This window comes from Lissotriton vulgaris, chromosome 2_1 (genome assembly GCF_964263255.1).
Source record: "Lissotriton vulgaris chromosome 2_1, aLisVul1.2, whole genome shotgun sequence".
NCBI classification, from domain to species: domain Eukaryota; kingdom Metazoa; phylum Chordata; class Amphibia; order Caudata; family Salamandridae; genus Lissotriton; species Lissotriton vulgaris.
In genome coordinates, this window is record NC_141687.1 from 1,586,025,227 (window position 1) to 1,586,050,098 (window position 24,872).

The following is a 24,872-nucleotide window of genomic DNA, read 5'->3' on the forward strand; positions in this document are numbered from 1 at the left end:
AACGGAGTTTTCGATATATGTTTTGTGCTGTGGATGTAATCTACAGTATGTTGGTAGTACAATCAAACCCGTCCACCAACGGATACTACAACATTTGAGGGCAATAAAAAACGCTGACAGGTCATATCCAGTCGCCCGACACTTCGAAAAAGTCCATGATAAAAATGTGAGCAGTCTATCCTACTATGTAATTGATTCCGTGCCCTTGAATGAGAGAGGGGGGGATAGGGTGAAGAAACTACGCAAACTGGAGTCATGGTACATAGTTGAATTAAATACAAAAAGCCCGTATGGACTGAACATTGAAGAAGATCTGTACACTCACCTCTGAATTGTTTTATGACTTTAAAAATCATATTTTGTGTGGTTTACTTGACTTCCTGCATAGCAAAGTTCATTTTTCTCCAGAAGAAAAGTTGTAGAAATACACAGAATTGTTTTTAGAGAAGTGTTCGTACAGTTATCGAATAGGACTAATTGGGTTTGCCCACTTGGGCTTTATTCTTTAATGAATATCTAGCGATTCTTCTGAGCACAAGGGAGTACTATTTAGACTACATTAATTTTGGATGTTGATTATTGACTATGAATTGCCAATAGAAGTGGTGTTGGTTAATCAAAAGCCCACTTGGGCTGAATTAGTTTTCCAAGGAACGGTGTTAATGTCCCTATTTGGGATAGAGGATTGGGTACATAAAAAGGATACATTTATTGTTTCTTATCCATTCTTTCACTGTATTTCGCCGCTTCGAATAATGGCTTTATTTATGTATATTGCACTTTGATTTGTTTTTACCAAAATGAAATCGAGAAACTACCCATTAACTTAATGTTCAGCTCGAAGAGAATCCATGTAAATAACTCTTTTAGTTCTATGATTTTGTTAATCACGTGATGCATCACGTGAGTACTTAGCACTTTAAATGTTTGTATGTTTGAAACAAAACTTTATCGTGACCAAGCCTGCTGGGTCAGGCGAAACACGTCGTAAGCGACTTATGAAATAAAGAGAAGGTTCTTCCACTACGCTGTGTCGTCTTCTTCGATAACTGGTTCGAAGGTTTTGAGCGCTTTATATATATATATATATATATATATATATGTATGTATCGAGTGCAGAAGCGGCGCCGCGAAACGCGTCTCAGACGACTTGGGTGAATAAAATTTGAAAGGCACACAAATTTGGGTCCGTGTCCTGTTTTGCTGGTACCACGCGATTGAAGACGCAGCAGCTGTGCAGGATTTATTCATATATATATATATATATATATATATATATATATATATATATATATATATATATATATATATATATACATACATACATACATACATACATACATACATACATACATACATATATATATATATATATATATATATATATATATATATATATATATATATATATATATATATACACTGAAAAAACACTGGTTTCAGGGACGTTATAGGTATATAGTTTGGAATTAGCATTTAAAAAGCATTTGAAATTTCGGGTGACATTTCACTCACACAAAACAAGAGAAATTCAGCTGTTATAATTAGCTGAGCTAACTATAACTTGCACCCCTACAATGCACTGCAGATGACTTCACAAATTACATCACTCATGACATGGTCAGTGACATCACTAGTGACATCTCAAATAACATCACTGATGATATCACCCACATAATCTCTGATGCACCTAGTCAAACCCCAATAAAAGCTATTATACAACTACCCCAAATTTCAGACCAGCATTCTTGTAACCATTGACAAACCGATACTAGTACATATATACCCACTCACTGAATGATAGGTCTACATACACATGCATGTATTCACCCATACAGGCACTCATACAGCCAGTCACTCACCAATACAGCCGCTGCGATATACACTAATACACCCATACAGCCACTCATACACTCTCAGTCACCCATAGCGCTACTCGTTTACCTACTCACTCACCCAAACACAGCTACATACTCATCCATACAGAAACACACACACCTTCACTACTCATACATATACTAACAAATACTTACACTCCTTACTGTCACTGACACAAGTTATAGTTAGCTCTGTTAACTATAACAGCTGAATTTCTCTGGTTGTATTTGAGTGAAATGTCACTGCAACTAAAACATCACTGTAAACTTTGTTTTTTTTCTATGAATTTCTAAGGTTTTTTAAATACTAATTCCTAACTATTAGACCATGGGAGTAATAAATAAACTATTTCCACTCCAATACATACAACAGTATGGAAAGCATTGGAATCAGGAGCGGTAGCATTTACTAATCCCACTTCAGTCTGTGGAATGGTAGGGAAATTGTTGAACTCAGGTGGAATACGATTTACTATTACTACTCCAATTGTACAACAGTATGGAAAGCATCAGACTCAGGAGGTAGAACAATTTCTATTTCCACTCCAGTCTGTGCAACAGTAGAGAAAGCTTTGGACTCAGGAGGGATATTATTTACTGTTCCCACTACATTATGTGCAACAGTAGGGGAAGCTTTGGACTCAGGAGGGATAAGATTTACTATTCAATTTCTCACTCTATTCTGTGCAACAGTAGAGAAAGTGTTGGACTCAGGAAGGGAAAATTAACTATTCCTGCTCCAATCTGTGCAGCATTTGGAAAATCGCTCAGGAAGGGTACAATTTACTATTGCCACTCCTGACGGTAAAATAGTAGGGAAAGCACTGGGCTCCAGTGGAGTAACAGTTTGGAAAGCCTTGGAAACCAAAAGTGGCAAAATCAACTAGTCCCACTCTAAACTTAAAAACGATTTATTACACAATTCACATAATTGGCAATTAAATAATTAATATTATTAAAGCAATATATATAATAATTAACGTCCCACCCTTTACCACTACACACCCTGCAACCTGTACCTAAATTACAAGTAAAAAATCAAATTAATTACACAATTTCCATAATTAATATCAATTAAATAATCAACTTGAATTAACTATTAATTAATTAAAAATAATTAACTCCTCACCCTTTACCACTACAAACCCCATAACCCATATTGTAATTAAAACTTTAAAAAAATGTAATACTCAATTAACATGATTGATTATCAATTAAATAATTAATAGTAATAAAAATGAAAATATTAATTGATGATAATTGCATTACTTCCCACCCTGTACCCCTACAAACCCCACAACCCGCCGCAACATAACAAATTACAATTAACAATTAGAGATCTTCACTGGGAGAAGATACTGAAAGTATTTTGCTGATGGGGTAACTTCCCTGGGCACAAAGTTTGAATTTAATTGTTCCCAATCTGAGCTTTCAATTCAAAAGTCAATAGTTTCACCAGGTTTTTGTCCGATGGCTATCCAGCGTCATGGAACCCATCTCCTTGCCATGCTGAGGATATTCAACTGCCAAAAATTGTCGGTGTCAGAAGGTAATACTTTTCACCGGACCAAACTTGGTACCTGTATCTGATCTGTGTTCCATCATGGTCAGCCTTAACTTTTCACTTTGATGTGGTCTACTGTGACCAGATATCTGGTTGGCTTTTTGCTATTAGAAACATCTAAAACTTTGAAAAATCACATCTCTGATTCACTACACCTGATTTTGTCACATTGGTGTCTAGTATTCTACTCTATTTTTATAAATCAAAGTGTTTTTAATTGTATTGTGTTTTCTACCTTTTAACTGATAAATGTTTAACACATTCCCTCTAAGTTAAGACTGTCTGCTCTGTTCTACAGCTACCAAGGCTTCAGATCAGATTTAGAGTACTGAGACCAAACAACATTATTCATCAAAGAGCCAAGATATTATGTTTATTTCTGCTTGAGAATGTACTTGAAAGAAAATTGTAGCGCTGTCAGACTATTCATCAGTATAATTTTTGGTAAATGACAACTCGATTTAAATTAGTTACTCTAGTATACATGCCACTTCATAAATTATATCTGTCTTTGTGAACTGTTTTTCTGAATGCAAGAAAATGTTATTATTTTTCTGCAAAAACAGGTAATAAATTGGAAAATGTAGTGGTCTATATTATTGGGGTTTGGTAAATATAAAATGCATTTTGAAAATGTTTTCAGGGTTAAGAATAGAAAGTATCCCAAGGTGAAATTATTGAATTTTCTACAACTACATCTCCTTCAAGTGATATTAGGAGTAAAAAAAAGAAGAGATGTGAGTGTTTTCCATAATCAGTTCTGTTGATGGCCAGCCTCAAACTGTGAGAAGAGAAAATGAGTATTTAGAAATAATGGATTCAAGACTTCCATTCTGCTTTCTGCTAAATTGACGACAGAGAATAGACACCTCTACTTAGATATTTCTGCATTGTGATCAGTCTAAAATATGGTTTCTTAAAGATGTATTCATTCTCAATCAGTGAAATGTGTATACGCATTTTTCATAATTTAAATATTTTATATGATTTTACGATTATTAAAAATATGTCAAGTAAAATTAAATTCACAGATGTTTTATAAAAGTCGAATATACAGAGCACAATACGTTCTAGCATGTGCTAATCAAGTACTCCTTATTATGTGGACTCTGCGTGGGGGCTTAACCTAGAATTCTAGAGCTCCCTACATAAATGAAAAAACAAAGTCATAGGCAGTGACAAATCAAGTTTTCCTCAGTGTAGGAAAGTCATTCTTTTTGCCCTGATCACTCCCACTTTTTTACAGATGCTGGTGGTTACTAACTCTGAAAGTGCCCTGTGCTCTGCTAATCATGCCCAGTCCTCTAGCCTCTAATGGTTTATGGCAATTTATGTAATTCTAATGGGCAATGACAACCTATCTGCACGTCACAAGCAAATGGCAGGACATGTAGGTTTAGAGATCCCAATAGACTTAATGCCCCTAAGTGTGCACTGATGTGGTTTCTGGGGTCATTTAAAGTCAGGCCTGCCTTGCAGGCTAGTTTATAAATAAAATTATGACAAAACTTAATTCTGGAATTAATGTGGAATTAAAAGTGTTTCCAAAGTCTAAACCTACCTGTTTATGACTTAGGAATCACCCTTAAAGTCTGCCCTAGGTGCCCCAAGGGTAGGGTAATTTGTAATAAAAAGCAGACACAATATAAAATATATTTTATATGCCCTGGTAAGGAAAAATAGCTAACATCATTGTTTTTCTATTGTAGTGCTGATAACTCCATAAGCCAACATGGGCAGGCTTTTGTAAACCTAATAAGTCTTCTATATTTTCATTGGAGCGAGCCAACAATACATTCAAAGTATCAAATCAATGGTTAATATAAATCCAAAAACTTGCCAAGCCCTGAATTATTATAACTATTACAGGAAGTAGTTTTAGAACTTACAATCCGGAAATTACCCAAAATAGTCAGTCCTCTAGCAGCCTCTTCTTATTCATTAGCCTTTGGAAAGACCGAGCCAAGCTGCTCCCTGAGGGGGTGCACAGAGGCCCGGCGCTGCAACAATACAACCATTTGGTGGGAGGAAATGGTGACAGGAGGTGAGTGTCTGAAAAGTTTCAGCGCTCCGTACATCATCTCCTTATGTTTGCTTTGTTTGCCCTAAGTTGGCAGGGTATGCCAAGACATGGGTCCCTTGCTCACTTTACCACTGGATTTAAGCTAGCCTGTCTGATGAGAGCTGTTACCCCAAAACCGGTCCCAGGATGCTTGTTTCCAGTCCAGGGAAGACATGGCTTGGCTGTTCAGGCTGGACTGTTCCCATGAGGTACAGGGTCAAGGCTGATTTGAAAATAGCTGTGTCTGAACCAGTGTGGCGAAGTGAGCTAAAGAACGATGATGGATTCAACCCAGATCAGTGAATGGGGGTGAGTGTTTGAAAAGTTTACGCGCTCCATCCACCATCTCCTTGTGTTTGCTTTGTTCGCCCTTAGTTGGCAGGTATGAATGGTGTAATTGGGTTTTTAGTTTTATAAATAAAATAATATTTTAGATGTTTAGAATGATTTAAACATGTTATAATTGTATATATTTTGGACGTTTTGCAATTATTTAAAATAGTGTACAATGATTCTGATACTCATGTGTAAATAAAACGTTGAAATACATAAAGATAAAAGTGTTTTTTGTTTAGTCACTATTCCTTCTTTAAGCAATTTGTTTTATTATTAAAAAAAATGCATACAGAGTATCATTTTATAAAGCATGTCTTTTGCTGTAAAACTAGCTAACTGAAACCTATTGGTAATACTTTTAATATTGATAATTGTGCAACTGAACAGACATTGTGGACAGACAAGTTACTTGGTAATGGTAACACAATTTACCACCAATAGAAGGGTGGAAGACTGAGTGAGTCTTATGGTTGAGATTCAAACATACAACCGTTAAATGTCTATAGATGATAGCTTAAAGCATTTCTCTCATTGATCCATATTTTAATGGAAATTAAAAAAAACAATGTCTATAATTAGGGTGTAGATGCAATTCTCCCACTTTATGTACAGGTGCAAGAACTGTAGATTTACCAGTGGAGGCACTTCTCCTTGCTCACTGGGAGGAAACCTTTTGAAGTCAGCCCGTCTACCATATGACTGGACAGACAGTATGAGAGGAAACAATGACCTGACATGCAGACAAAAGACATCCAATGCATCAGTGCAAATTTGTTTCTTGCTTTTCCGCAGCAAACCACTCTTTTGGCAAAGGAATTCCCTCCATATTATAATATTATTTTCAATGATAATCTAAATTACATCTGCTTTGTTGTAATACTCACCACAATTTTCTTCATCTGAACCATCTGCACAATCTGGATCCTCATCACAAACCCACAATTTAGATATGCAGTGCTTTGTTGTTTTGCATTGGAAATGGTCAGGAGAGCAGCTGTTTTCAGCTGTAACAAGAAAGAATAGAGTAATATAAATTCTATTGATACTCACTGAGATCTTAATAATTTAAACTGACATATCCACTATGATTCAATTAATTGCATCTACCCGAAGCAAACATCCTTCATGAAGTTCAGTTGGTTAAATCTTCATACATCTTTGCTTTTTCAACTGACACATAAAATGCAGGTCCCTAGTTATATCCATGTTTAACATTAGTTCCACTCAAAAATGCTTTTGGAGTTGTATGTCAGAATATCTTAAACAAAAATATGGCCTGAAATAATACATATTTTCCTAAATATCTTTTACAAAAACATTGTTACTTTAAGTGTAGATTTTCTGATATGAAGTCCATTGTACTTGAAATATACATTGTATCGATTATTCACCACTGCACTGTTTTGATTGAATATATGGCACTGTGCTTTTTATTCAAAAACGTTTTATCTATTTTTGTATGTATTGTCTTTCATGATTAATTTAATCGAAATAAAGACATAAATATGACAACAAGACGCAGCAAGGTTGAAACCCATCAGGTTCTAATTTAAATGATTTAAAGCACTTTAACAGGAACTCTGAAGTGGCTTGTATTGTATTCACTATGGACTGGGTATATGGGTGAACTTCTAAGAATGTTAGGATACTGGGCCCTTGTAAAATATAAATGGTGGAGTTCCAAAATAACTTCACTTGTTGCCTTCCGTTACCCCACTTATTGTTTTTTTTGTAATCTTACAGGTAGTGTTAATGTGGCTAGTTGAACAGGAGCAATATTAGAACGTTTCCAGCAGAAAGTAGGCTGGACTGTCCAGCAAAAGATGATGTGCCCCTCTTCAGAGGTTTTTTCAATAATAATAATATCCACTTAATGGGATGAGTAAAAGTAGAGATCCTGCAAAAGAACAAATTAGTTTCAGGAGATGATGTTGAAAATGCACAACGAAGTAGCACTCTTTCTCATGGTAAGGCAGGCCAATATGGTGCTGTAACACTTCGGGCCCGACTCCGATGTGGTTTGGAAATCATTCTGACCGAATCGGTTTGGGAATGGTTTCCGACCCCCTCTGATCGGGAGAGTCTGATCAAACATGTACGATGCATCTGGATGCTTCCAGATACATTTCGGTTGGACTCCCTGGTGCCTACCACACTGTGTATGGCTGGTAAAGGGGGCCAATTGGTACCCCCATGAGCCTGACTGGGAAGGCTCCAGGTGCAGGGGGTACTGCTACGGGCCCCCAAAGTCTGATTCGGACTACCGATTTGAGTCGGACGATTCAATTAGAAAAGGCTGTCCTAATCCAGCATCGTAATGAGTTGTTTGGAAACACAGCACATAGAGATGTACGAGTCTGCTCCATATGGCGTGGTCATTCCAAATGCAGTTGGGTTCAGATTAGGATATTTCAAATGCCTAACTCACATTGTACTCGGGCGGTCGGAAATCTTTCTGATTCAGTCAGAAAGACACGTTCCCGATCCGATTCGGACAGAGAAAATGCCATTAGGATGCCTTCCTAATCGCATCGGAATCAGGTCCTTTGTAGTAACTTGCATCTTCTCATTTGCACTTGATAAACTGAACCAAGCCAGGTTATGTAAAGTTCGTCACATAGCATGCTCAGAAGTTCTTCATCCATATAGTGAGCTCATTAGATAGTGGCCAAAGACCCGAAGTAGGTGACCAGGAATTAACTGGATGTTAGTAAGCTGTAAACACCAATAAACCATGATTAATAAAGAGGCAGTGCTAACCCATTGTCTTATAAAAGGACATCAACGATTTTATGCCTAATTTGCATTGTACTCGGGCGGGCGGAAATCTTTCTGATTCGGTCAGAAAGACAGGTTCCTGATCCGATTCGGACAGAGAAAACGCCATTAGGATTCCTTCCTAATCGCATCAGAATCAGGCCCTTTGTAGTAACTTGCATCTTCTCATTTGCACTTGATAAACTGAACCAGGCCAGGTTATGGAAAATTCGTCACATAGCATGCTCTAAAGTTCTTTATCCATATAGTGAGCTCATTAGATAGTGGCCAAAGACCCGAAGAAGGTGACCAGGAAATAACTGGATGTTCGTAAGCTGTAAACACCAATAAACCGTGCTTAGTAAAGAGGCAGTGCTAACCCATTGTCTTATAAAAGGACAGCAACGATTTTTTGAGGTAGGATAAGCTAAGAAGGCATTACTCACAAGGTAGGAAATATAGTTAATCACAGCTACATTTTATGTACATAAACTGCTGTTACGTAATGCTAATGTGCTTGTCTCAAAGACTTCTCAGTTAACCTAAACAAAATGTATTCAGGCATTTTGTTAATGGAACAATAATTCATATTTAGCTCAAGAGAGCAACTAATGGCCCCATTACGATGTTGGGTGGAGTTTCCTCTGCCTGATATACATAGTCTCGGTCAAGGGACCGACCAACAACAAGTCAGCAGTCTCGACCGGCTGATTAGGATGCAACAGAACTCTTTACAAATGGAGCATATATTCCGGCCGGAATGCATGCTCCCATTGTAAAATAGGAGGTGCAATTCATCCCTCCACCCCAAGGCAGGCACCTCAAGGTACCTGCCACGGGGTGCAGAGATCAACAGGGGTGCCTCCACGACCTCCAACAGGAAGCCGTGCATCCATGGGGGCCCTGCTGTGGCCTCTAATGTTGCATTCTAACAGTCTTTCTGTGTTGGAAAGGACGGCACACAAAGGCTGTCGAAATCTGACATTGTAATCCCAAGGGCAGGAAGAGCCGCCCTTGAAATTACTGACAGGATTCCGACTTGCGGACGGGCTCTCTAAGCCCATTGAAAGCCAGTCGATTTGACCGCTTGGAATCCTTTCCATCTGCCTCCATCATAATGAGGTGGTCGGAAAGGAATCTGACCAACAGAATACGATGCGGTTAGAAAGGTTCTGACCAGCATCGTAATCAGGCCCTAAATTGGATGTGGTAATCCTTTATACCAATTTACAAGACAGTATATTCACATTGGGTCTTTGGCTTTTGCCAACTGATGTAGCATAATTGATTTGGCTTCTGGTCTTGGTAGATTTAACATATTTGATAAAAAAGACTCATGAACCCAGGTATTATAGAGCAAAAATTCACTCTGATCATAAACTTGAGAATCTCATAATGGAGTTTAATATATGATAAATCTTCTAAAGGCAGTAAACCATATCCGTTGATTAAAGAGACAATTTCTTAGATAAAAATCCTCTATGCAAAAAAAGACCATTGCATTATGGCTTAATTACGCAGGTAGTGTTTCACCCTTGGTGTATTATTTACCAACCCACGGCTACTAACCTCAAAATGAATGCTAGGGACTTCTACATTTAGAACAATTTGCCCTTGATCACTAACTCAGGGGCTCATCAGGATGGCAGATGGACTTGAGTCAGCCTGCCATCCCCGCAGTGTTTGGATGGGCTGCCAGACATGCGGGAGTCCTGCAACATGAATTAGGATGTGACCGCCACCATGGCGGTCGCATTTCGCAATTTAACATTGTGGCATTTGCTGCTGACAGCAGCACCCGCCGCAATATAAAAATCGCATGTCTAGCCTTTCACTGCACCAAATGGCATGCACCACACGGTGCCTGCCACTTGGTGCAGCGAAATGTAGGGTGTTACCATAGGTATCCCCCAAGTGCACCCCACCTCCTCCAAACACAAGTGAGGGCCCGCAACAGGCCGCTAGACCCACTCTCCACCAGCATTTCATTGGCTGCAATGCTGCCATGGAATGGCCTTTCATTTCCCACATCCTAATATGGCGGAGAGTGCCTGTTAGGCACCACCACCCTATTAGTGGCCCTGCTCCGCCCACCAGGCAATCAGCGGTAAAGTGTCAGACAGACTTTGCATCCGCCGTAATACCCCCCACCATCCTAAATCTCATTACGATGGCGGAGTGATCGCCACTGCTGGGCCAGCGGTGGCGATCATTCCGCCATCAAAATGAATCCCTTAGTCCTGATTTTTGCTGGCACAGACCAAGATGTTAAACCCAATCCAACCTTAGTAGTTTCCAATACTGAGTTAGTAGCAAGCTGCAAAAGCTGTTTCAATCATGTATCCACATACAGATTCTCTATTATCTCTTGTAAAAATTATGAGAGATTCTGCCCCCCAAAATAGCTCAATGATCAATAAAGCAGGTACATTCATTGATTTTGAAAAAGATTCAGTAGTACAGGTTGATGAATTTGATCCAGATTTATCTAAAATCAAGCATCTTGCTTTGTGATAAAGAATATCTTTGTAAAAACTGCAAGAATCAACATTTAATTGTTCAGTGTTATGGAAGGTATTTTGGTTTTGATGCCAATCTAAGTTTTCTATCCATTGAAATGCACAGGAACCTTTAATAACTACTTGATGCAGATCATTCTTTTTGAAAAATATGTTTTCTTTAACTATTTCAACATATTTTATACATTATGACATTAAGTCTGAGTGCAAAACACTAAGCTGATAATAAAGCACAGTCTGTCTTTCACCATGTTCTATAATTATTGCGGTGGAGAAGTGTGGCTCAATGGTTAGAGCGGGAGACCCTGGTGCAGAGGTCTGGCCCGGGACCAGGGTTCAATTCCCGCCTCGGCGGGTCTTGGGCTCAATTTCCTCGGACCTGATAATGCTCGCCTCTGTGCCTATTCTAATCATGGGTACCACTCTGCAACTCTGGGCAATAACTTGTTTAATCTCCACAACGGCCCCAACAGCGCTGGGATGCTTTGCTTCACCTTGGGGATGCCTAGGAGTGGACATTTCACAGAGAGAAGTCAGGATGGGTTCCACAGCGGTATGCGTACAGTGCCAGGAAACCCCGATTGGGGTATAAGTGTGCTTTACAAGTACAAATACATTTCTTTTCATTTCATATTGCTATGATTAAACATTTATTTTTATTCATTTAGTTGAGTATATTCAACATACATTCCGAGAACTCTGATTACAGAACATTATCCAGAAAAGGGATATTTACACATGTGTACATTCACATGTGTAAATTCACTTATACACTTTGTAGTAAAATTACTGTCTTTGTCTAGTTACCATTTCAAAGTGTACGGTTACTACAAAGGGTCATACTAGGATGTTGGACCGTCCACCAGATTACGATGTCCTCAGTCAGGGCAATGTTGTCAGAGGGACTGACCGCTCCTTCCAACAAGATCAATGATCTTTTCGGGGAGAAGGTGCCTGCAGAGGCACCGCTGTAGGGATTATGATGTCCCTTTCTGACAGTCTTTGTATGTCAGCCTTTCTGAAATGGAAAGGCTGTCGGAAAGCGGCTTTGGGGAACCCTAGCATGGCCCTGTCCCCCCAAGCTTCCACTGAGTGGCCTAGGGAGCACAAGTGGTGCCACCTAAACATCGATGCACCGAGTGCCAGGCACCATATGGTGCCTGCCACACAGTGATTAGATGTTTAGAAACATACCTAGGCTGTGGGGTTTTAGGTTTAAACCTATAATAACTGATAAAACCCCACTGAAAGAAAAATAGCCCTCACCGGTGAAAACATATAAACACTGAAAAAACACCTGCACAACCACAAACTAAATGCCATTCAAAGAAAGGAAAAAGAAAGTGAAAGAGTCATTTTGTTCTTACTGAAGGGGTCAATAAAATGTAACTTTGTTATACAAGCTAGCAGTAAGAAACACTGGCTAACATTATTCTGCTTGAGTTTTGTTCTTTAGGGAGAATCAGGACATATCAAACTCACATTTGATATTTTGGCTGCATTTGATTCTTTCACTGATAGGTAAAATGGCTAGTTTCATAAAAATCTTTCCTAATATGTCTCATCACATTTACCCACAGAGAATGGGTAAAAACCCTTAAAACATCAGATCATAGTTTCTAGTGGGTCAATATTGATAGTAGGTGAATTGCCAACACCTCAGGCTTTAAACATTAAATGCAAGGTATAGTGACAAGTATATATATCACCAAGCATCTGGGATAGTGATGAAAACGTGACACCAGACTTTTGGAAAACATGGAACGCAGTGTCACTTGTTATGCTCTGCAAAAAAGGTTCTTTCCAAGTTCAACAAAGATTGGAGTGATATTGTTTGTATTGGTAGTGATTCAGCTACGTATATAAAAAATGTGCGTGATGACCTATCAAAATTGATACCAGAGCTGAAGTGATTCCCTGTAGGAGATCCTTGCCACTTGTTAGATGGTATGCTGAAAGCATCTTTACAATCTTCAGAGTTAATGAGGGATGCTATTGACTTTTTAGTCCATTCTGGTGCACTGTTTCCTATGCCCAGGAACTAAAACGCAAATATTTATCATTTCGTGCTTTATGAGGCATCAAAGAAAGAGTCATCCCAACTGTGTCCCTTAGCTGACGGTTCTCAGCCCAAGGGGCTATGAATGCTGAGAGGGCCTTTTCACAGAAGTTTAGATGGGAAGGAAAGCGCGAGCGCACATGACTAAAGACTCACTGAAGAAGTATTGTATGGTGTACTACAATAAGATTAATTAGCAAAAATCTCTTTGGACCTCATATACACTATACGTACACTGTCTATATACCATGTTAACATGTCTATCAGTGCAGAAAGCAAGCAATGATAAAAGCAAAACGTTCCATAAACACCGGAAAAACACTTTTTCTGTTGTTTTGAGTGGCGTGAAAATATGTAACCACTGATAACAACTGTTTTTTAAGATATTGAAAACACTGAAAAAACCCCACCAGAATTTACCAAAAATAGAAACTGAAAACAGGACAGCCTAAACATACCCTTTACCATTGCAGCCATTTTCCAGTCTGCAGCATCAGCTGCAATGGTAAAGGCTATGTTTCTGACTGCCGTGCTGTCGGTCACACCATAATACTGGGAGTGGAACCACTGACTACTTTTTGGGTGGTTCCTCTCACGATACAATGTCGGTCAGATGCTCGTCTGGCATCGTAATAAGACCCAAAGTGTAGATTTAGTTGTCCTCACTTCCCGAATTCAGGGCGTGAAGCCTAATTTATGAATGCAAAGTTACTACTTGTAACTTTTAACACATGGACCGAAATTTGACACCGTGTTGGAAATAATTGTTACATAATTATGTAAATAATCTATTTATTGATTTTAAATGTAGAACATAAGTTTGAAAATGCTACATTTGAATTGAATATGTAATTAGTTTAAATATATTAAATGAAATTAACATTTTCATAGATATTATTTTAAAAAACACAATGTGAAATGTTAATATTTATTCATTAATTCATTTTTAAAATGAAGGTACATTACTTTTAAAATTTGAAAAATTACTAAAAGGACGGCGTGTGGGTCCCGTCTGGTCATCGTGGTGGCTGGCCACCAAGCTGACCAGACGGGACCCACATGCCGTCCTGCGGTGATCACATTGAGGATCACAATGAACAGTTTCGCCCCATCGTGCCGCGGCCGTTCATAAGCCCACGAAGCCTGCAGTAACTGAACTATTGCAAAAGGTCACACAATCGGTTTCTGGGAAGGAACACTATCGCAGTTTCTTCAATGAACCGCGACACCGCTCAAAGTTATTTGCTTGGCGGCCAAGACTGATGTCTCCACTTGCCTCCACTTGTTACCGTCGTGACTGCACTGCAATCTAGTGCTTAGGCTTTTAAAAACACAATAAGGCAAAATTGAAATTTATAGTACTGAAGATGATCCGAATTTAATTTTGGAGACAGGGATCGAAACGTTACGTCGACTGTTTGTACATTACTGCTTCCTTTTCATTTGGTAATATGTGTTGCAGTCACTGACGGTTTGAGCTTACGTAAGATTTCACTGTATTGTAAGCCACCTTTTTCTCCAACCTGTTTGCCTGTTATTCTTTTCCCCATGTATTGTTTTTCTTTCTGACTTGGTACAGGCTTGTGCCCAGTTATTAATTTGTGGTTTGTTCCACTCTAAAACTCTGTATCCTTTCACTCAATCTTTTGAAATAAATACCTCCTTGTCCGGCTGGACATTGGAGGAAAAAGACGCACAGTTCTTATTCTAAGCCTGTGCTTATTATTTTGTTATGCATCTAAAAGTTTAGGACCTTTGTTTTCTTTAAAATTAGTATTTACCCGAGGTCCTCTGCTACCTAGACGGGTTCCCTTGTTTCGTATAGTGGGTCTACAAACAGCCTGAATATGCTGGGGGTGCCAATGCCAGCACCGCTAGGCACATTATGAACTGCATATCCATCGCCCTTTTCATTGGGGGGACCCGCCATGAAAATGGTGTCAGATTTGCAGGTAAGGTGGCTCTAACAGGGCCTCTGGCCAAATCGGGTCCTATGGATGTGTGCAGGGGCACATGTTGTGTCCCCCTGGGACTGCACTGCCGTTCCTGCAGGGCGTGACATGCATTGCCTGGTGCATGCCACAATGGGCAAAAACATACTCCAGACACTCTTAGGATGGCCGTATGCTGTTTAGGCTCTCCTATGAACCTAACACAGCTGCCGCAGTGAGACCGCTTCCACACTGCGCACCCGTCCTGGATTAAACACATAGGCCAGTGGGTGGGCTCACCACAGCCTTGGTGGTCTTCTTGGGACTGCTGCAGTGGCAATCCTATTGGAGGACTGCCAAAGTCGTAATAAGGCCCTTAGACATTTTTGTGATTTTTTTAAATATAATATTTTGTCTAAGATTTATCATCCTTTCACAACTACCTGTTATAGTAAATAAAATCAATAAAAAAATTAAGTCACTGTCATGATGATGATTTTATCTCAATCCTCAGATTACATTTATTTTATAAACATTTTCTTAGTATTTAAAGGTCAGCATTAAACATGCGGTCCACCTTCATAATCCAAAATAAGCGACAGGCACAGAAAGCTATAATTGGATGCAGAAAGCTCCACGTGTCCATCCCCATTGAAAAGTGCCTGCTCCTTCTCGTCTAGGCACTACTTACAAATGTAGCAGTCCCTCCCTCGCCCCTTTCTTCTGCTTTTCCCCTGTGTCTACAGCGCTGCAGCCATGAGCTCGTTCCTTGGTTATATCAATGGAAAAGATCTAGGGCCTTATTTATGAAGGCCTTGCGCCGTCGGTGCGTCACTTTTAACATGGGAAAAAGTGACGCACCGGTGGCGCAAGGCTTTCATAAATGAGGCCCCTAGTACCTTACAACATAGTGGGCAATGTTACACTAGGCGCTACCCTGCTCACATGTCTGGCTAACTGCCTCCATTTTGCGTCAAAGTCCAAGTGGAAACCCAGCTTATTGCTACTAAATTTTTCCATCTGCAAAATAGCCCACAATCTTCAATGCCACAACACAGACGCGGGGCATTAAGATTTTTTCCAATGGTACACTATCATTAGTTTTGCAGCTCAAAGGCATTGGAGGCACAAATACCACTTGTCTTTGGAGAACTGGGTTAAGTTAAGGAGTTTAAGGTCAAGGAGCATCTCTTCCGGTGTAGTGGGTTTTGGATGCTTAGGGACCTCCTGAAGTGGTTGTATTACTTCTTCCCACAATGTGTAAAGGACTAGGAATCCCCGCCAAATGTAAAATGTATCTCATAATGCCCCACAACCCTTACAGCACCTCAGCAAGGCATTGTGATATATGCGATGTCCCCTGTGTGGAAGGGGTGTTGTCATCCATACTATACTTTATAGTAGATTTCCCGCCTCAACGACAAAGTGGCAGCCACCTGTATGTCCCGCTGCATCATGTCTCATCTCTTCTGTATCATTTGGATTCCCAGTTTCTGTTCTAATTCTCTATTATGTTGCCAATTTTGTGGGACCTCATGTGGCAACAAAGGTTTGTACTGTGCTGAGATAGTACCCCTCATGCCAATTATTTTAGGGAATTGTTGCTCAACCAGGGTTTTGGTTCTAGTGAAACATGCTTTAATGAGTGGCATCCTACGTAATGATATCCGGGCCATAAAGAACTAAGTCCACGTTTTTCTACATCCTAGGATATCTTGCAGTTAAGGTATCTGACTTTTGTTATTTGAGTCTTCTTTTTAACTCACTGCTAATCTTAAAGACTCACCAAACCAATAGGTTTGGTCTGCCCTGTTCCCATGATGCACTGGGCCAGGGCCAGACTAATTTGCATATAGCCAAGTTATGAGCTGGGATGGTGCAGTGAGCTAAAAAACGGTGATGGATCAAGCCCTGATCTTTGGACTGGGTAAGAGTGGTCTGCTTAATTCAGACACTCTGTTCATCACCACCCCCTTTTCTGAATCAGTTTTGTCCACCATAAGCGTGGAAGGGTATACTCAGATGTGAGTCCCTTGCTCATTGCACCATCAGGATTCAAGCAAGCCGGGCCAAAGACTGCTGAAATGCCAGAAACCGGTCCCCGGAAGCTTGTTTCCTTCCCAGTATAAGAATTGGCTTAGTAGTTTGGTCTGCCCTGTTCCCACGATGCACTGGGCCAGGGTCAGACTAATTTGCATATAGCCAAGTTATGAGCTGGGATGGTGCAGTGAGCTAAAAAACGGTGATGGATCAAGCCCTGATCTTTGGACTGGGTAAAAGTGGTCTGCTTAATTCAGACACTCTGTTCATCCCCACTCCCTTTTCTGAATCATTTTTGTCCACCATAAGCGTGGAAGGGTATACTCAGATGTGAGTCCCTTGCTCATTGCACCATCAGGATTCAAGCAAGCCGGGCCAAAGACTGCTGAAATGCCAGAAACCGGTCCCCGGAAGCTTGTTTCCTTCCCAGTATTAGAATTGGCTTAGTAGTTTGGTCTGCCCTGTTCCCACGATGCACTGGGCCAGGGTCAGACTAATTTGCATATAGCCAAGTTATGAGCTGGGATGGTGCAGTGAGCTAAAAAACGGTGATGGATCAAGCCCTGATCTTTGGACTGGGTAAGAGTGGTCTGCTTAATTTAGACACTCTGTTCATCACCACCCCCTTTTCTGAATCATTTTTGTCCACCATAAGCGTGGAAGGGTATACTCAGATGTGAGTCCCTTGCTCATTGCACCATCAGGATTCAAGCAAGCCGGGCCGAAGACGGCTGAAATACCAGAAACCGGTCCCCGGAAGCTTGTTTCCTTCCCAGTATAAGAATTGGCTTGGTAGTTTGGTCTGCCCTGTTCCCATGATGCACTGGGCCAGGGTCAGACTAATTTGCATATAGCCAAGTTATGAGCTGGGATGGTGCAGTGAGCTAAAAAACGGTGATGGATCAAGCCCTGATCTTTGGACTGGGTAAGAGTGGTCTGCTTAATTCAGACACTCTGTTCATCACCACCCCCTTTTCTGAATCAGTATTCTAAATACGGCGCATTCTTGGTGGCGCAAGGGTATCGCACGCTGGTGCAGGGAAACTGACACATCTCTACAGATGCGTTCCTTGCTTGTACAACACCCCCTAAAAGCCCTTAATGCACGGTGTGATGTTCATATTTTTTTCTGTTCCTGATCATCATGGATTACATTACAATCACAATCACGAAATCAAAACATTGGAAGCCCCCATTATTAGGTCTGGATTTCCAAATATCTAAAGTCTGCAGAATTGTGACGTAGGAACTATCGACTAAGGGGCAGATTTACAAGGCCTTTGCGACACTTTTGCATAATTTTTAACATTGGAAAGGTGACGCAAAAGTGGCACAAGGGGCTTGTAAATCTGCCACTAAAGGGGTATGTCTATGAAAACAGGTGAGGCATTGGTAATGGAAACTAACAGCTACCTCTCTCGCACATGAGACAGGGTAGCAAGTCGAGGATTTAGCATTGTAGGATCGCCATACAATTTCAGTTAATGTCCCTTTCCTGTCAATCCCTAACTGAACTCAAAATGTTTTGAATATCTCATGAAGAAGTGGCATCAAAACCTTCAAAACAGATATTAGCAAAAGTCTGCATTAAAAATATTCACATATTCTTCGCATACTTTGTCAACAGTCTGCATGTGTCTTCTGTGTAGACTTCTTTGCAAATGTTTCTTTTGTAAGAAAAAACATTACCAATGAGAAAAGGCATCTATTTTGCCCACCCTGAGAACTAGAATTTCCATTGCTGATGTGGTAATTATGGATTAGTGTCCTAAATATAACTTGTGCATTTCAGTTCTTATTCAGTTTTAATTTGTAGCTCTAAATACTTGAACTTTGGCTTTTAGTTGAACATTTTACATTATTTGTGATACATTCATAGTTTCAGATGAATTGTTCAAAATGCTGATAATACACAATACATGTTGTCAATTGAACAACTTGATGACTGTGTAGTTAATGATTTTCACTTTTGTGTCACACTTTCGCAATGAGGTACAAAAGGGGGTGGTGGTGGACGGAGCATCTGAATCAATCAAACACTCACACCCAGTCAAAAGATCTGGGTTTAATCCATCACCATTCTTTAGCCCACTCTGCCACCCCAGTTCAGACATGGCCATATGCAAATCAGTCTGACCTTGTGCCTCATGGGAACAGTCCAGCCCGAACTCCCAAGCCATGTCTTCCCTGGACCGGAAACAAGCTTCCGAGGACCGGTTTCTGGCATTCCAGCCGTCTTCAGCCCGGCTTGCTTGAACCCAGTGGCAAAGTGAGCAAGGGACTCACGTCTGAGCATAACCTGCCACACTTATGGCGGTACAAAAGGGGATGATGAATGACGGAGCATCTGAATCAATCAAACACTAACACCCAGTCAAAAGATCTGGGTTTAATCCATCACCGTTCTTTAGCCCACTCTGCCACCCCAGTTCAGACATGGCCATATGCAAATCAGTCTGACCCTGGACCGGAAACAAGCTTCCGAGGACCGGTTTCTGGGTGTGAGTGTTTGATTGATTCAGATGCTCCGTCCATCACCACCCCCTTTTGTACCGCTTTTGGCCGCACCAAGTGTGGAAGGGTATGCTCAGATGTGAGTCCCTTGCTCACTTTGCCACTGGATTCAAGCAAGCCGGGCTGAAGACGGCTGGAATGCCGAGACAGTGGTTATGGAGACTTGAGGGTCACTGTTAAAGAGTGCTAGTGAGGGAATCCGTGGCAGAGGTGGTAATTGGGTGGCGTGCCAACAGATATTGTCGTACAGGGCGCCACCAGCGCTAAAGCAGGCCCTGAATAGACATACAGACAGTCAGCAGTAAAAGAAAATGTGGCTCAATAACAAAACACACATTCACATATTCAATACTAAAGTGCAAAGGTTGAATTGCACTCCATTAATACAAAAAGTGATAATCGACATGAGAAGCACACAGTTTACGGTTGTACACATTGCATGTCACAATTATTCTTCAAATGGAAATGGCTTTTTGGAAATAGCGTATTTTTAATAGTCTGGAGAGCTCTTCATTGCGGTCATCTCACTGCACAAATGTATTCATCCTGGTGTTTGTTAATTACCTTTTTATAAAAGAAAGAATTATGAAAAATGAAATAGTATACATAATGGAAAGAGACTAATATGTTATTTATTACCATTGTATAGGAATTGGAGGGGTGTTATCACTTACTCAAAGGCCTTTCACACTCTACAAGGTCAGTAAATAAAATATTACACCTGCATCCCTATATCGTCAAATGCTTACGATGCTTGGTGTCTTGTTTGCATGTGAGGTTGGAATCTTTGAAGTGTACATATATTTATATACATGTTTTTCCTGCTCATAAAGTTCATGCATAAATTCTCGCTCATAAATGTCTAAAAAAGATATCTCTCAAAAACTTACGACAGTCCATTTCATCCTCTTCATCGCCACAGTCATCCTGTCCATTGCATCTAAGATTTATTGGGATACACTTCTGTTTATTGGTGCACTTGAACTGACCTGTTAGGCAGATATGTGTGTCTGAAAAACAAGGAAGTACCAATTAGCATGATCTAATTCCCACTTATTTGAATTAGTATTCACTTAATTTTATACATTACCTCTAGCCACTTACCACAGTTCAGTTCATCCGAATTATCCCCACAATCATTCTCTCCATCGCAGATAAATGCTGGGAGAGCACACAGTCCACTTCCACACTGAAAACGCCCAGGCTGGCATTTGAACTCAGCTGAAAGAAAATAGTCACATTTCATAGCGGATTATTACATAAATATGGACCTTTTGGATTCACAATTGATATATAGCTTAAAAGGTAAAAATGTAAGACTATTCCTAAAAAAATTGACCTCTTGGATTCACAATTGATATTTTAGCTTGAAAACTAAAAATGTAAGACTCTCCATAAACACAAAAGCACGTGAACCTGGAAACACAAACAGGTTTTGGAGGACCATGTGATGCACCATTATATGACATTTTTTTCATCTAACAGTTGATAGGAATGCATATCCCAAGGTGTAGTTAGTTTGTCAATATACTTTTATTTCGTTCAAAATAAGGCCATTAAAAGACATCATACGAATTCAGTTTGAAAGCAAAAAAGCACAATCACCTTGAAAAAATGTAAAAATTATACAAAATGTGCAAACTCAGTAAACAGTTCATTTCAAGGCTCCGAACTATTACAGTACTAGCAAAGTTTAAAACCTGTTAAGATATCTCTCGGGAGCCCAATTTCTGTCAATAGATCAGGGTGCTTATGTGTTGTCTAATATTAGCATGTTTTAAAACTTGTATTTTAACCTCTTCCGAGGTACTGTATACAAAGAACAGAAAAGCATAAATTTCGGTAAAACTTTGTGGAGTACAATTATCTTAAAGCGCCGGGATACTCCGTGGAGTGGCCGTGCGCTATAGAAGTATAAAAATAACATAACATAACATCTCATGGACAGACCTTTAAACCAGTTGCCCTGGAAAGGCACAAAGGATTTGGGGGCATATTATCAAGAACGGCGTTAAAATTATCGCTGGTTTAGCGGCAGAAAACTGTTGCTAAAGCGGCGATTATGGGCTTGATATTATGCCCTTGAGAATTCCAATAGAAGTCCATGTTCTGGTGTGAACATCGGCTTCTATTGAAATTCTCAAGGGCATATTATCAAGCCCATTATCGACCCTTTAGCTGCAGTTTTCTGTCACAAACCAGCGATAATTTTTAAAGCCGTTCTTGATAATATATCCCCAAGATTGTGCTCAAATCTCAATCTGGTCAAATAAAATGAAGTGTGTAGTTGTTTTGTGCCGTTGATTTGTCTCATGGGCAAGAATAAACAAATGCTATCAAATCAGACAGTTTACAACATCGCGGCCATCGCTATGAAGATTACTTAATTTTTTATAAGTGTAAATAAATGTTAATCATCTGCTTAAATCACTCATTAATAGTAAGGCTTTCTTACCACATCTAGCAGTACAGGACATTGTTCTCCCTTGACAATCAGTGTATAAAAAGAATGGGGCATATTACCAAGCAATAGCGATAATTATCGCTATTGCTTGGTTAGCGAGAAAAAATTATCGCCGAGCTGCGGCAATCTTTATCGCAGATAAACCTTGGTATTACCAAGGTTTATCGCAAATGCGATAAAAATCGGAAATAATGCATGAATATCGCTGAAAAGTCAGCGATATTCAGGCATTACCGAGCTAATGCTCTTAGCCATGTTATCCACCTACCATTGGATAACATGGCTAAGAAATGCTCAGGGGCAGGTGTTAGCTTTTGGAGATATTCGCGCTTAGCGCGAATATCTTCAAAAGTTGGTATTAGGAGATAGCGATGTTAGCGACTGTTTCCAGACGCTAACATCTTGGCACGCCCACTTTGCATGTCATTAGAGATAAATATCACAGACATGCAAAGCGGGGCCGAAGATGGTCGCTATCTCCTACTAGCTGTCGCTAGCTGGTGTTAGTGACAGCTAGGTAATAGGGAGATAATTTTATCTCCGCTTTCTTGGCTTTTAAAGCCAAAAAAGCGGAGATAAACCCCTTTGATAATATGCCCCACTGTTTTTTTAACTAATGCAAACTTAACTCAAGCTCAATATGGTTTTAAAAAGTAATCTTTTATTTTATCTACAAGTTCATTTTGTTTATTCTAAATGACAAATGTTGCCTTTGTATACGGCTTCTAGAACATAGCTAATAATATTCTGCGTATCTTTGCAAAAAGATAAGTGTGGTTGAACTCTAGAGAATTAACGTATTTTCTTTCACCTGTTGGGTCCAAATTAATATTATAGCTGTGGTGTTGAAAAGGAGTACCATCTTCAAAACGAAAACATCTTTTTATTGAATGTTATATGACAATAAAATACAAAAAGACATTGCAGTATAATCACTGGGCCATGAATGGGCCTTACATCATTTGAGCAGTCCATGAGGCATATGCAAAGTAGAAAGCATTGGTTAATCAGGAACAACTCATTGACAAGCACATTGATCACCAACATACGTGGTTCTTAGTCATCCTGGGGGTTACTCCCCATCCCTCAAAATTATCGCCAAGGAGACCAAATAATTTCCCATTTGGTTGATCAACCTCTACCCAGGTATGTAGTGTTTTCTACCAGCATGCACCAGTTCATGTCGTGTTCCCAATATGCCACTGCTGGTATACATTGCACAACTCATATGAGTGCTATGTTTCTTTTGGTCATGGATAAATCTAATGATAGCCAGAGATTTTTGTACCTGGATGGAGGGTCACCCCCATATGTGCAGATAGCATGTTTAGCATGTTTTAGGCGAGTCAGGGATTCCGACTCCTAGGACATCCTTCATCATTCCCTGCAGTGCCAACGATACAAATGGCAGGACCAGAGCATATGAAGGAGTGTGCCCTGCTTCATACATCCTCTGAAAAAAGATCAGTGGGGCTTCAGCCCATGGAATGTTTGGTGGTGCAGGAATAGTAGGATTGGTGTAGTATACGTTGCTGAATGAGGTGAAATCCTGATTTAATAGCAATCTCTCTGAAGGACCCCTAGCTTCTTCCCATTCGCAATCTACATAATTTCCCACCTCGGTTTCCCATTTGGTCTTCAAGCTAGTGATTGTGTCTGGCGAGTTATTAATTATTTTCCAGTAAATGAGTGAGATGGCCCCTTTAGGTAGCGGTCTTGTGAGGATGCCATCATCAAGAGGGGAGGAGCCTCAACCAGAATTAGACAGGGAATGTTTGTCAGTAGTGCATGGCGCAGTCCAATGTATTTAAAGGACTATGTGGGTGCTAGTTCATATTGTGCTTGCCCTTTGGTCAGACTGAGTATGAAATTCCTCTTCCATACATCGCCCAGAGTACATATACCATTGGGGTTCCATTTTGTGAATTTTCGTAGTTTCCCCACCTCTTCCAGGACATCACTGGACCATAGAGGGGTCAATTCTGTAAATTTTCCTTTCCGGCTCTAAATGCACATCTCTAGAATCAGTGGTATAGCCTGCGTGTGCTGTCATCCTGTATGCACATCGTGATATGGCCTTGCAGGATTTCATCAGACGTACCTCTCCTGTGGTAGTACAATGTCAGGGCTGTGTCATTTAAGATATTGAACTATCATTTCCCAGCTGATCCTGTCACCCATCTCATTTAAATTCACAACGGGATTTTAAGACGGGTATGAGGGTCGTGTGTCATGGTGGTGTTATGCATGTTGATTCCTGGCATGTGGCTCTCAGGAGATGTCATAGAAGCTGCTCTGTAACTTGAAATTAAACATCCCATCATCAATACCAAACACCTCCCTTCCTACCGCCCTGCCTGGTGGGTTCGAAACTACCCACCTGTCCCCAACTAGAAAGGCACCTTTTGCTCCTGACAACATTGTAGCAAACTTAAAACTGGGGGTAAGTCTAGCCAACATATCTGGTTGCCCCCGCTGTGGGCGTGTATTATGGTTAAGTTTAAAAGAGCTTCTCTGCAGTCCTGACCCTGACTGAGTTGTTGCTCTGAGAATCTTATAAGATATAGAAGCAAAAAGAGGAAGAAAAACAGAAGAGGGGGAGAAACGAAAGGACAAGTTTCAATCGATTGCCAGGATTATACATTGAGTTGTCTCCTTCATGATTGGCTGATGCCAGCTTGTCCTTGGGGGGGCCTTGCCGTCTGCATCCCTACATGTCTGACAAGGAGCACTCCTACTTCCGCTGCCA

The 24,872-nt window shown here is 40.2% G+C and overlaps 1 protein-coding gene across 1 annotated transcript in view; it reads right to left on the bottom strand.

Annotated features, from left to right (window-relative positions):
- LRP1B (LDL receptor related protein 1B) overlaps positions 1-24,872 on the bottom strand; it is a 3,669,685-nt gene that overhangs the window by 469,202 nt on the left and 3,175,611 nt on the right. Inside the window, exons 64-66 of the mRNA XM_086955170.1 lie at positions 20,764-20,880; positions 20,550-20,669; positions 6,724-6,843 (exon numbers count right to left, since the gene is read on the bottom strand). Coding sequence (XP_086811296.1) covers positions 6,724-6,843; positions 20,550-20,669; positions 20,764-20,880 — 357 coding nt within the window. The remainder of the gene's footprint in view (positions 1-6,723; positions 6,844-20,549; positions 20,670-20,763; positions 20,881-24,872) is intronic.